The 14,977-nt window shown below is 38.3% G+C and overlaps 3 protein-coding genes across 3 annotated transcripts in view; 2 read left to right on the top strand and 1 right to left on the bottom strand.

The window, feature by feature from the left end:
* Positions 1-14,977, top strand: part of LOC134791246 (phosphomannomutase) — a 317,911-nt gene that overhangs the window by 72,927 nt on the left and 230,007 nt on the right. The window lies entirely within an intron of this gene.
* On the bottom strand, positions 1,082-6,094 carry LOC134791599 (beta-1,4-galactosyltransferase 2-like). The gene is made up of 4 exons (XM_063762648.1): positions 6,039-6,094; positions 3,236-3,643; positions 1,558-1,914; positions 1,082-1,277 (listed from the first exon to the last, which is right to left on the bottom strand). Exons 1-4 carry the CDS (start codon positions 6,092-6,094, stop codon positions 1,082-1,084), a joined length of 1,017 nt encoding a protein of 338 aa, XP_063618718.1.
* LOC134791809 (cytosolic endo-beta-N-acetylglucosaminidase) lies at positions 7,049-13,997 on the top strand. The gene is made up of 9 exons (XM_063762949.1): positions 7,049-7,554; positions 8,257-8,405; positions 8,912-9,060; positions 10,044-10,192; positions 10,713-10,878; positions 11,532-11,759; positions 11,894-12,441; positions 13,012-13,117; positions 13,892-13,997. Exons 1-9 carry the CDS (start codon positions 7,175-7,177, stop codon positions 13,910-13,912), a joined length of 1,896 nt encoding a protein of 631 aa, XP_063619019.1. The 5' UTR covers positions 7,049-7,174; the 3' UTR covers positions 13,913-13,997.

The raw sequence follows: 14,977 nt of genomic DNA on the forward strand, positions 1-14,977 counted from the left end.
TTGCCAACCGTGAGCTACGTCCAGTTTTGTTGTATGTGGCTATCGACAGCTACACGTACTTATGTACCTAACTATTTATAATGAGCATTGAGCAACCTCAACGTTCCCAACCTACAAACTAAATAACAACGCAATTTATATAAATATGAAATGTAATTAGGAGATTAAAAAAACATTATCAAAATACATTGACTATTTTCTAGCTGTTAAATTATACGTAGTCAAAGCGTATAAGTAATATGATTTAACGCAAAATATATAAGTAGGTAAAAAAATAAGTTAAATTCAAACACCTATCATACATTTAACAAATACCATAAGTTTGTGTTAATGAAAACATTGGGTTTATATAATAAATACATAATTAACATTGAAAATATAAAAAAAGGATAAAACTCTCCCTTAACACTACAAAAACATGATAATAACGCAATAAGAAAAATCAACCCTGAGTATTCATGAGTATTTACCTACATAAAAAATGTATAAAAAGTAAAGTAACTTAAAAACGAATAAAAAGTTAAAAAAACTACATAAATATTCATTTCCAATATATCGTCCATATTTTTTTTTGTTTCTTCCATTCTGATACCTACCAATGATACCATCATACAAAGTGTCTATGAAAAATTGTAACGGAACGAAATAAAAATCTCAGGAGACTTTTTTCTCCTATTAGGATCGAAAGAGCGCGTTATTCTGAATAAAAATTATACAGTTATCTAAAAAAAGTGTAGTGTATATGCATAACTTTTAAAATGGACCCCGTATCAAAGGCCCGTGTACAGAATAAATAACAACACTTACCTAAGTGGGCCATATGTCTTTAAAATAAGGTTGGCGAATTGGCAGTTATGATATTAACACCACATAAGCATCAACCAGTATGAGACTTTTAAGAGAAAATTTTGAGTATTTTTGATTTTTCAACTGTAACCTGGCGCTGGCGCGGAGGCCATCTTGGTTGCGCACGGCGGTGGACTCGCCGACATTGGTCAGTAGCAGTTTCTAAGGATCCTCGTTGACCTCAGACTGTGCCTGATGAAGCATCGTGTAGTGGGACATTGGGACACTAACTGGTCTATGTTTGAACAACGACATGCGTGAAGAGTCTCTGGTTGACCTTGCGTACGTGCGCATGCGCGCCGCGGAGTCCATCTTGTTTACGTACGGCGGAGGTCTCGTTGCGATTGGTCACTAGCAGCTTCCGGCGGTCTCCGTTCATCTCGGCTGGTGGGTGGCGCAGCATGGTGTAGCGGGACATTGAAGGGGGGAATCTAGAAATTCATGTTTTCAGTCGTTTTTATATTATCAAGGGATAGATTAGGGAATAATAAAGCAACACAAGTTAATAAAAAACTTCTTTTTAATATTTTTGTGCGTAAGATAGGTTTTCTTGTAATGTATAAGTACCTAAGTATTTTTTTGTATTTTTAGACCCATTCATTTTGTAGAACAGAAGGAAATAGTCAATTTTCGCGTAGATTTGTAACAATTTGATTTGTGACAATAGTCCGGAATAAAAATCGAGGAAGGAATAGGTAAGAAACAACTCACCTGATAACCTTGATATTCTGCTCCGCCATCCTCATATACAAATCGTCATCTTCCGCTCCCCATTTCAAAAATCTATTCGAGAAGCCGTTCAAATCCACATACTGATCCGTCCGAATAGACAGCACTCCGCCGATCAGCCATTCGTAAAGCAAAACGAATCTGAACTTGTCTATGCTCGCGCTAAAATGCCGAGGGTCGGTGGTGCAGGCATAAAGGTTGGAGGCGTCTAGAGGTAGAAGGTCGATATCGTGGAGAATGAGGCAAGGGAAGCCATCGGTTAGAGCTTTGCGGGCGCCTACGTTGTACAGGAGACCCTTGTTAAACGGGTTGCCGTCTTGCTGCTCAATTAAGTATATCCTGCAATAGTTAAGCAGATGGTAGTGATGTTTAAAAAGAGAGGATGCAGAGAGAGACAATAATGTAGACATAAACTTAAAAAGATACTTTGCAATATTTGTCCAAACAATATTACAACCTTATGTCAAGGCAATAGTATTGACAATGCTGGACCTTGGTTTTAACTTACTACAACTTAATATTGAATGTATTCAAGAAAGAGCCAAAATGCTGCCTTGAGGCACTGTATATTGGCAAATGACCGCTGGAAAGAAAAAACATCTCTCTCACATCAGTCACATCTAGAGATGGGTCGCGGGTATTTATCCAATTTACCCACCCAGGTAAATACCCGGTAAATACCCATCTACCCGGTATTTACCCGTATCTACCCAAATGGACGGGTAGATTCATTTCTTGTTGCACATGTCGATTTGTGTTAAAGTGGAGATATAAACCGAGTTAATGGCTGTAATTATTGTGTGTCATTTAAAATGAAATGGTTTAGTTGCAGTTGCAGTTGTAACTAAGGAATTTTTAGTACAATTTTGATAAATATTTAAAAAAGGCCGTCATAAGAGTATTTTTTTTAGACTTGAGTAAATTATCGTACTTATACGTTGATAATACACATTCCAACTTTGGTCGGCGGGGGGTGTGGTTGGGGGGAGGGGGGCAAAAGTGAACTTTTACATATTTCTTGAAATCTGTCATTCATATCGAAAAGTGTTGTATGTACAAACTAAAGTAGACATAATTTTCTACAAAAAAGGTTATATACATTTTTGTCCTAACACTAACTGTGTTTGACTTATAAGCTTCACAAGTTGGGATAAGGCACAATTTTTTTTTATTATCATTCATAAGTATTCTTTATTTTCATCTTTCTAATGTATATTAAAAGCATTTTAAAACATTTCCGGAAGCCAGGGAATGATTTTACACGATTTTCATAATTGGACTGATATGTTAAAATCGAACTTCACCTCATAGCAATCTTTTCGTAATTAGTTTGAACATACATTTTATGTAACATTATAAAAAAATACTTAAATTAATCTTATTTATACTCACATACCATAAAACACATCAAATTTAGAAGAAAAACGAAAATACCCGCGTATATACCCGCGGGTAGGTAAATATCGGGTATTTACCGGGTAAATACCCGCTCTCGGGTATTTACCCGGGTAGTTACCCATCTCTAGTCACATCCTACGCTTCAAGCATTTTAAGCATGAAATCGATAGAGACTGTATCAAAAGCTTTGCAAGGACCCAATAATATAGATAGGCTATTTTACGGTACTGTAGGTATATACAAAATTTATAAAAACACTTACTTATAATGTATATTTTGTTTCCTCAAAAAATTATGCATATATGGAAAGAAGATATCTAGATGGTTCTGTCTGTTTCTGTATGTGACCAGTATTGCCACACTGAAGAGTGGGTTGCAGTGCTCCGGTGAATATTCTCCATCTGCTATACCTTCTGCATCAAAGTCATCGTAATTTCTTCGCACCACCCAAGCGTGAATAGATTCTTTACTTTTTAGAACTTGATTATATGTACAGTTAGGTCTGTCTTTATTTAATATACTTGGATTTACTGCCTTATACAGCACTGAATTTATAGCATCCTCAGATATATGTAAGTAATTGAAACATCCATATACGCGAAAGAAGTCAATAGAAACAAGTAGAAGGATTATAAACAAAATGATTTTTATTAATTTCTTTTGGAGGCACCTACAGATATGGCACAAATGTTGCATTGTTTAAATTTTAAATTTATTAATTAAACTACATTAAATGTAAATCTGCTAAGTAGCTATCAACATGTGATTCAAATCTAGTAGTTCAATATTTTTTCTAATTTCGTAATTAATTATTACTGTATTTATCATTTTTCACAGCCATTATTCTCAAAAAGAATTATAGCTATTTAAAATAATCGTACCTTTAAAACTACTTAATATCAAATCATTAATCTTTTTATACCCATCATACTAAAATTATTAATAATCATACACTTATTTATTTATTTATAACTTTAGTGCACATACAAAAAGTACAACAGGCGGAATTAATGCCGCTATAGGCATTCTCTACCAGTCAACCATAGGGCGAAATAGAAAAGCGTCCATGTGGGTGCAGTGACTTATGATGCGGCCATACATTAAATTGCTGTGTAAATACATTTATCGTCAAAATTTTAAACTTTTAGAAACTATATACGTTAAATACTATTTGTTTGGCTTGGGCTTCCGGTTAATTCCACGCGCTGCGTACAGCACCACATTGTAAGACACCATAATTTCTACAGAACGTTATACACCATGATTGATGCGTGTAAACACTATCACTACTAGCAGTCGAATGTATAAAGTAAATACTATCAGCTGGTTAGTTATCGGTTTAAGGGGGAATCATTATACATTTATTGGACACTTGACACAGTTCACATATTGGTTCACAGAGTAATAGTCGCTGATCATAACATTTAACACTACATGCGAATGAAAAATATCAATTATCTTATCCCTCGTCACTATCACCAGCAACTCAGACATTTGTATATCGCTAAAATCAACGTCACTGACGTCATCACATCAGTCTAATCAGATAATGACATGATCACTCAAAAATTACCTTGCTTGGTTTGCCTCCTTTTTTATGATATAAAAAAGTTTTTCAGCTTATTGCTAAATTGTGAACAAAGTCTCGAGCAAGGCACATTTTATACATATTTGATTTTAATGAGGAAATTTATATTGAATCCGAATACGTTCTAATTCTAACACCTGGAAAAGGTTCCTATCCTACAGAACAGAACAATCCAGATGCAGTTCATATTCCACATCATGCTGTCATCAGAGAGGACACAACTACATCCAAGCTTAGGATGGTACTTGATGCGTCTCGCCTTGGTTCTAATGGTGTTTCCTTAAATCAAGACCTGTTATAGTCGTTTTTATTAGCATTAGAAAGAACTTGAAAGAAGGTAAGCGATCTTGACATGTATTTTAATTGAAAAACGCTTTTTAAAAATCAGTAACTAACGTACCGACACAAATTACCCCTTTCTAGCGCGCATAATTATCCCTCCAAATGTCACCAATTATCGCATGCAATTTGCAATACATTGCGACAATTAATCGATGGGACAAGATAGGAAATTGTTAGTATCACTGACATTGACATCATCATTTTTCAAATTCAAGGTAAAATGGAAAAATTTACTCCTCCGGCAGGACTAGAACTTGCGACCATCATCATCAACATCAACATCTGATTATCATTTTTATTTGTTATTTTTTTTCATAATACATTAGAACAATTGTGTGACATACAAAGACTGCGAGTGTTTATATTTAACTCGGAAACACTCGCATTCCCTCGTGTTTTTATGGTTTACAAGTTAAAACCATTATTTGTATCGTTATCTAATTAAATAGGGTATTTCCGTGAGAAATTTCAAGCCGCAACAAATTATTCCATTCATTTAATTGTGACAGTTTTTATGCTAGCAAGCCACAGCGAACAACAGCAAGAATACTATGTAGGTAAAGTTATACCAAGCTAAGTTGGCAGCGATTTTGATAGCACAGACACAGACTGTGCAAGTGTTATTTTAAACATCATAATATCATAGAAGTTCGACGTTTAAAATAACACTTGTACAGTCTGTCCTATCAAAATCACTGCCAACTTAAAATGGTCTTTGGTAGGTACTTAGTGGGCACACTCGTAGATAGATGTGAATGGTGTTTACTATTACTGAGTAAAGGCGTCATATGCGATAATCACATGCGAATAGCAATACATTGCAGCTTTTAATCGATCTATTGAATTCTTTGTCCTATTAGTCAGCCGGTAATTATCTAAAATCGCATGCCATTTGTTGCAACGTCTGTAGAAGCCTTAAGTGGTATTCAGACAGGCCTGATCAAATCGGTCGATTTGATCAGGAAAATAATTGGCGCCATTTCATCTAGCGTCCACACGTACACAATTTAATCACCAATTTTAGAACCATAAACAAACGCACGTACAGAGGGCAATTTAATCAGATTGGCGAAAAATTGACTAATCTGGATACGCCTTTAAACTGATGCACTTTTGTGGTAGAATGTAAGTTAACCTCTCGGACGCTAGGGCCTTCGGCGTCACGCGGAGCTCGGCGTTCGACCTTCGCATTGGGACACTTATATTGTACTATTGTTCCGCGTTTTAGTACTAACCACCAGGACGATTCGGACCTGCGGCCCTAGTAGTCAGCCTTTGCAATAGCTGTCCTCACCACGTTCACGTAAACCATTGCGGCTGTGTCCCTGATACAGCCTACCCCCATTTTGTTCCTTTTGAGGTACGGAACCCTAAAAAAGAAACAATTGTGCCAACCGGCATCGCTTGAGATAAAAGTGTATGTATACTCACTGCACTTACTTAGTCTACGAATACAAGTTCGAAAAAATTATACATTTTGAAAGGCTCTATCTCGAAAAATATTAGATGTACAGAGACAATTCTAGTGCCTTATTGTAGCAAATTTAGGCTACTATAAAACGTCCTATGAAGTTACTATCAAAAACTAGTACTTTAGGGTTATAATCGCCCAAATCTAAAAAAAATTGCGGTTTATTCGATTTTTGACAAAGTTGCGTTCGGCGCTCGAGGTCACAAACTTGGATTATTCATTGGGCCAACAATGCCAACATCATAAACAAGTCTGCAAAAAATCAGAACTACCGGATTTGACGCAAACGCAAAATGTATAATTTTAATTAATTTTACTGTATTATTAATGTTGCAAATTAAAGTGACGCATAAATTTGCGCAAGTAGCCAGTGCGTTTGAGCATATAGAGTAGCACGCGTGTTCACCTTCAAATAAACCCACTCTACTTATTAACTAGGTCAGTGCAACAATCATGCTGATAACGATGCATTTTATTGAGTCATTTCCGATGAGCTTATTAATTGCTCCACTTATCAACTAACCTAATTTGTTTACATATTTATTTATAGTTAGTTGATTTGGAACGGCAAGCCCAATTGTCAACAGTGACAATACTACTGTCTGTGGAGCCGGTCTGTCACCTGTCACTGTCAGAAGCCAGTGTAAAATGTTTACTGCAGTGATAAACAATGCATTTTATTAATTAAAATTATAATATAACGCATAAAAACACGATAATAAATAAAGTTATAATAAGTGCTAAGTTTAGATGTCGTGTATAATTAAGTGCCAACAAAACTGTTTATAAGAACGTCTAAAATGAGTGCCATATCTTCAGATTCACGAGACGGAGCTCGTTCCAGATCCCCCAGCCGCCCTAGGCCTGCTGCACGCCAGTATAAGGAAGAAATTATAGTCTGCAATCCGCTTAAGTCCCTAAGCGACGTCTCAGAGTTTTTGAACAACCCCCCGGCATGGAGATCGCTCTGTATAGATTTGCGGCCGCATAGTAATGTTGTCATACGAAATTTGGATATTGTACGGCAAAATGAGGGGTCAGATCATGAGGTAGAGCCGGAGCGACCGGAGGCGTTCTGCCACTTTGACCTGGACAAGCAAGATGTTAAGAGACATAGGAGGAAAACCTTGCCCAAGACTTTGGTGTGTCACGACATGGCCAATGGGTACCATGATGATTGGTAATTATTGTTCAAGATATTTTATTATATTAAGATCAATGTGGAGAAGAGCGGCGTATAAAATTGATTGCTGGGAAGACCGTGATAGGGCAATAACTCTACTATTTGTATTCAGAATGTCGACCAGACACAGTCTGAAAGGAAGAGCTGCACTCCTTCTGCTCTGCTGACCTGTTAGTGGAGTATGTGTATTTTTAACCGAACTGTCCATCGGTGGACCTTATTACAAAAGGCATAAGGCCCACCAATGGACAGTTAAGAGTGTGGGTGATGATTAGGGTTGCCAACTTTTTTTTGGTGGAATATAGTATTTTCCAGAATAAGGCATCAAAAATATAGTACATTTAGATAAAATACTAAACATGAGTGTAATATACGATTAATTGGAAATATAGTATTTTAGCGTACTATATATTTTTCCAAAAGTATATAGTACAGAGAGCCAAAATATAGTACAATACTATATAATATAGTACGGTTGGCAATCCTAGTGATGGTACAAATGCGAGAATTAAAAGCGACGTAAGAGTCTTCCTTTATAGACAGCCTTTTGATCAACCTTACACCTATTTAGTTCAGACTGCAGTTTCTCACACAGGATACAATTTAATTTGCAATTTATTCTATACAAAGGTAATACTATTAAATATGTCATTTGTGGGGTGTTAATGAATCATATTCTACTTGAAATTGTTTTTGTAGCAATATTGATGGTACGGGCAACTACGAGGCGTACACATTCTACAACTGGGCGGCGGTGGACATATTCTGCTACTTCAGCCACCATTTTGTCACGGTGCCGCCGCTGGGCTGGATCAACGTGGGGCATGCTCATGGAGTCAAAGTTATTGGTGATTATTGTTATATCTTTACTAATGAGACTCTAAATTGACAAGGTAGAAAAGATATCTATTTTTTGTTTGCAAATACAATTCCTTTATTTAAAAACTACACAATTTGTCAAAATTTTAATAAATTAAATTAAATTACATATCAAAAATTAAATACAAATTAAAATTAAATAACAATCCAAACTTAAATTACAATTAAATATTAATTAAAATTAAATAAACTGAAAATCAAAAAATAAAACTTACCTAAAACTTATCAAGAATTTTTTTTGAAATACTTAATTTTTTTACAATTTTTGTAACATCTAGGTATATTTAATCGAATATATTATATAAATAAATAATAAAAAAATCTTTTTTAAATTAAATTAATAATTATTAGTATTAATTTAATTAATTTTTTTCATTATAAAATTTACGTTTTTTTAAGGAAGACTTAGACTTTCCGAAACATGAGTTCAACCGTAAAATTATCTTACCTAATCCGTATTATATAATATTTTCAGGCACAGTTATAACAGAGTGGGGCGACGGTGCCGACATCTGGGAGGAGCTGCTGTCAGAGCCGGAGGCGTGGAAGGGCTTCGCCAGCAACCTGGTCGCCATCGCCAAGACGCTGAAGTTCGATGGGTACCTGCTCAATGTGGAAAACAAGGTCAATATTACAACTCAACTTGTCTTAGGAAAGAGAATGTCCACTGAATGTAATTTATGTCAGTTTATTTAATATCTCCATTGTTTTTCATGTTACCTGCCGTGATTCTTAATTAATGAATGTGTAACCAGGCCCCAATGTGAAGCCCCTCCACGCTTATGCCGCAGCCACACTTATCCGTATTTACCTTACTCACATTTTTAGATCGGCGATAACTATTTACGAATTTTACGACTGGCGTACTTTTATTCTGACTTTAAATATTCAAACTAGTGTGGGATTGAAGCCTTTTTTGTATTATAATTAAACCTGTGCCCACTTGCCCAGCAGTGGGTTGTACATAAGCTGGTATTGATATGTATTTGAATTACAATTTTATATTTCTAAATAAAAATATATTTATTTACCATTAGATGTGGTATACAATGGTGTGGTGTTACATTCCTATTTATCTATTATACATACACATTTAGACTTTAAAAAGCGATACACATTTAAATATACATACATAATTAGATTTTTTTATTCATCATCATCATCATCATCTCAGCCATAAGACGTCCACTGCTGAACATAGGCCTCCCCCTTGGACCTCCATACGTGCCGGTTGGAAGCGACATGCATCCAGCGTCTTCCGGCGACCTTAACAAGATCGTCTGTCCATCTTGTGGGTGGACGTCCTACGCTGCGCTTGCTAGTCCGTGGTCTCCACTCGAGCACTTTTCGACCCCATCGGCCATCTTCTCTGCGTGCAATGTGGCCTGCCCATTGCCACTTCAGCTTGCTAATCCGGTGGGCTATGTCGGTGACTTTAGTTCGTCAACGGATCTCCTCATTTCTGATTCGATCACGTAGAGAAACTCCGAGCATAGCCCTCTCCATAGCTCGTTGAGCGACCGTTTGTTTTGGTAGATTTTTTTATTAATATAAATTAAAACTTAACCTGATTTTAATCATACTCTCTATCTTTCTTAATCTTGCAGATAACGAAGCCAGCAGAGCTGGTAGAGTTTGTGCGCTACCTACACACGTTACTGCACAGCGAGATACCGGACTCGGAGCTCATCTGGTACGACTCGGTCACCGTGGCTGGGGAACTGGCCTGGCAGAATACTCTTAATGATAAGAACAAGTAAGTATTATATCATATGTGTTCTAAGCTCACGGGAAAAGACTAATAGCAATTTTGAAATTTAAATTTAAAGTACCTATATCTAGAGTTTCTATTAAAAACAAACAGCACTACACTATATCAAGAGTGTCAGTTAGCTGGCAACCTCATATTTCAACCATAGATTAAGACACCACCCAAACGACCTGGCAGCAAAACTAACAGACAAGGGATATGATAAAAGACTAAAAAGAAAAGACATCTTCCCTCATACATAGACAATCCAAAATTGTCAAAGCGAAATGAGCAGAAGCCCTCGCTGGAGGACTCGCTCGTCATGATATAAAGCACTCAACCAATCTGCTTATAGTCTAACTGATTGCAGATAAAACGAGAGAATATAAAAAAAAAAAACCTCATATTTTGATCCGTCATCCGACCAAGCCAATGCACCAGTACTGGCAGTACTACCTACTCTAAGGCAGACTTACCGGCTTGCGGTAGTTAAAACTAGTTAAAAACTAATTTAAACCAATGTCAGAGCCTTCTTCGAGGCTTGCGACGGCATATTCACCAACTACGCGTGGAGCTCGCGCCACGTGCGCGGCGCGCGCGCGGCGGCGGGCGCGCGGCGCCGCGACGTGTTCGTGGGCGTCGACGTGTGGGGGAGGAACTTCCTCGGCGGGGGGCAGTTTAACACGCAGGAGGTAAACACCTACTTTTCGTAAAATAATATGGTAAAAACTGTATAAAGCTGGCCGCCATTTTAAGTTTCTTCATTTTTGGCCCGTTCATATCCACTCCACTAAACCAAAAATCCACTTTCGGCTTAAAACTCAACGTGTTAGTCCAATTGTAGATAGGTATTAAATATTAATAAAGATTTGGTTAGCTAGATTTGTGAAAAATGTATAAATCCGCCACCATCTTGAACTTTTTTTACATCATTTTTAGAACGGTGGTGGAGTGGACGGTATTTTCACCAACTTTTATGTGTGGGCGAAACTTCCTGGCCGGGAGCACTTTAACACACAAGAGGTGTTTATGTACTTATAGTTAAAGTCGTGGACCACCGGCCGCCACTTTGAAATTATTCGTTTCTGATTAGATCGTGTTGAAAAATATCTGAGAAAAGGTCATTCGGCTGAAAGCAAAATTCAACAAAAAGGTTAAATTTGTAAAAACTCGGCCGCTATCCTGAGAATCTACATTTTTATTCCAATCGCTATATCTGAAGTTTCGGATAGTTACTAAAACAGTTTTAAAATTGTCTAAAGTTCTAAACGAACCGTCTCTTTAGTATAAGTATGTGACCAAGATTTATTTGCCTTTTCCTACGTTTCCAAATATTCCTTTCCAGGCAGTAAAGGTAGCCCACAAGCACGGGTTATCCCTCGCCATATTCGCGCCCGCGTGGACCCACGAGGCTTTGGACCCCATTGACTCCTGGTTCCGCACATATACCCTACGGGAGCGGGCGTTTTGGACCAGCGTGTGGCCGTTTCTTAATACTAAGCTGCCTAAAACACTGCCTTTCAGTACGTCGTTCTGTACTGGTTTGGGACGGAAGAGGAGGCTTTACGGTGAGGTTAGTATTTTTACCTTTACTGCACAAATAAATGTCATTCCAGTTGTCAAATTTTCATTGCCACGTCTTAATATTCCTTTGTCCATGGCCACACTTATCATCTAATAGATTATTTATTATTTGTTGCGTTGCAGGTCCTAGGCCCAGTCCCGTGGTACAATCTCCGACACCAGCAGTACCAGCCCAACGCCACCCTCGGACCCCACGGCTACACCCTCACACCCCTCCCTCCCCCTTTACCAAGCCCCCCAACCGACGAACCGAAACCTATACCCCCAAAGCGATACCAACTCCAAAGCATCGAAGAAGATTCTTGTATCGAACTATTTCTAGAAGACAGTTTCACAGGGGGCGGCTGTCTTATGATAAATCCATTTAAACTTATTCGCTTATTCCATTGTGATTTTAATATTGACGATACTTTAATAGCTTGTGTGGTTACTAAAACTTTGCCTGAACACGAAGATGTATTTCTAAATATAGTTTTGTCAGTAAAGGATCAGGATTGGCGTGAGTCTCGAGTTGTGTTAGCTGGGACGAGTGTGACGGAGCATGGAGTTGACAACGCTGTGGCAGTGTCGGCGGTGGGCGGGGAGGAGTTTAAGGCGTTGCAGAGGTATTTGCTGCTCAACCAGCCCGGGTTTTACGTGTCGGTGGAGAATGCTTACGGGTGGAAAGTCAGGTGAGTTGTAGGTATTTTATTGTTTACTGTAAATACCAGTCATTATACATCTCGCGTCAAATGTTGGTCTCTATGACAGTTCATTTTTAAGGTTCCGTACCCAAAGGGTAATAACGGGACCCTGTTACTAAGACTCCACTGTCCATCTGTCTGTCACGAGGCTGTATCTCATGAACCGTGATAGCTAGACAGTTGAAATTTTCACAGATGATGTATTTCTGTTGCCGCTATTACAACAAATACTAAAAAGTACGGAACCCTCGGTGGGCGAGTCCGACTCGCACTTGTCCGGTTTTTGGAGTCACGTAAAATGTTTGTAGGCATTTTTAGAAATGTAGGTAACATTTAAATAAATGATTATAATTACCGATATTAAACTTTCGTGAGACATATTTTAAAATGGACCCCCGACGGGCCCGAAACATGTCGCCAATAGCGACTAAAAATTCAAGTGAGTGAAACCATTTGATAATAATTACGTTAATAATCCATGGAATTATTTTTAAATGAAGCGATGTTTTCGTGTCAGGTTTTTATTCTATGGCGATATATTATGTTTGTTTGTGGCAGGTACTACAGCACCCGGCTGGCGGGTCGGCGCGTGACGTCGGTGAGCTGCCGCGCCGGCGCACGAGCACAGGGACCCATACTGCTGGGACACTTCGCCCTGTGCCATGTGAGTGCCTCACACAGCTACCACGCATTAGGCTAACTACGCAGCTACTTCACGGAACGCAGCGCAGAGCAGATTTTGTAAAGTATGGAACGTCCTTGCGCTGCAGTGTGCGTAGCTAAAGGACGTTCTATACTTCATAAAAACTACTCTGCGCTGCGCTCCGTGAACTGCCTCGCCTGCGTCTCAGCATACGCTTAGTCTCAAGGTCGATGCGGCCAAATCCGTCTGCGAGAAATCCCGTACGTAAATGACGCATTTTTATATTACAGTTATTTGAAAAACACGCTCATGTGCGGAATTTCCCATCGACGGATTTGGCCCCATTCTTATTACCCGTAAGGCCAGTCCTTAGATATACATATGTCAATGGGATAAGTGTGGTTGCAGGGTAAGTGTGGCTGGCATTCACATTGCAAACGTAAGTAGCAAGTGGCAAAAGTATAAATTCGCAATAAGAACTAAAGGCCGATATAGACGATGCAGTCTATCTGTACCGGCCAAAGAGTAAAGTAAGTATATGTACCGGCCCTAATCAATATGTAAACAGGCCCCAATGTGACGACCAAACACTCTTACCCGCATTAAGGGCCAGTTGCACCAACCACATTTGACAGACTGATCAACGTCAGCCGGCGCGCCCCGGCGCGCCACTATGAAACTTTCCATACATGAAAATTTAGCGAACTCTTTAACGATACGAACAGTTTGGTGCAACTGACCCTAACCCTAGTGATGTTTCGCCTACTTATTCAAAACATTATCTTTTTGTTTCAGAAATCCAACAACACAGACTGAAAGTGCGACATAATTTAGTTTAAGGACAAATACTCCCAAATCAATGTAATGTCTATTACCTATTTACACTAGAAATAAAGCCGGATATAATATATTATTTATTGTTAATTTTCTGAGCATTTATTGAAGTTACCAATTAAATAGTTTATTAATTTTGTATAATTTGGCTGTTTTATTTTCGCACTTCACAGCAATATAATCTGGTAAGCGTTGGTGGCCTAGCGGTAAGAGCGTGCGACTTTCAATCCGGAGGTCGCGGGTTCGAACCCCGGCTCGTACCAATGAGTTTTTCGGAACTATCATTTGATATGTATACCTACTACTTTTCGGTGAAGGAAAACATCGTGAGGAAACCGGACTAATTCCAATAAGGCCTAGTTTCTCCTCTGGGTTGGAAGGTCAGATGGCATTCGCTTTCGTTAAAACTAGATACGTCAATTCTTGGGACCAATGGGACCCCAGGCTCCCATGAGCCGTGGCAAAATGCCGGGATAACGCGAGGGAGAAGAGACAGAATTTCCCAATTAAATTAGCCGTTTTCATTGCTCAGCTGTTGAGTATTAGGCTGTTATTTTATTTATTTATTTAGTACCTATCCTCCTAAGGCCCAGCCATACAAATGAAAAACCCACAATTCGCCACAGAACTTTGAACCTTTAGTGAAGGGAATAGAGTTGATTTTGGTTTTGTTTGAAAAATTGAACGAAACAAAACAAATGCGACTCTTTTCCAATTGAATATGATCTAAATTTCATCGAACTGAATAAGCACTTTAGGTAGGACCTTGGGCCTTGGGAGGCTGTGCTGATGACATATATAAGTTTTAATGGCATCTTCTATATTTTTTTATTTAACCACAATGTTCCAGTCAAAAAATTTTTTTTTATTAATTTACTGTTATTTACTATGTGCCTAAATTGATAAGCAGACTGATTGATCAGAGCTGAGGAGTAGAGGATTAATTGAGGAGGCAGATCACAAAAACCATCCACATCTACATCCACCGACCGATGACCACGATCCTCAGTCATGAGGGAGCGACCACAGAGGAGGAAATTGATATGA

This window comes from Cydia splendana, chromosome 6 (genome assembly GCF_910591565.1).
Source record: "Cydia splendana chromosome 6, ilCydSple1.2, whole genome shotgun sequence".
NCBI lineage: Eukaryota > Metazoa > Arthropoda > Insecta > Lepidoptera > Tortricidae > Cydia > Cydia splendana.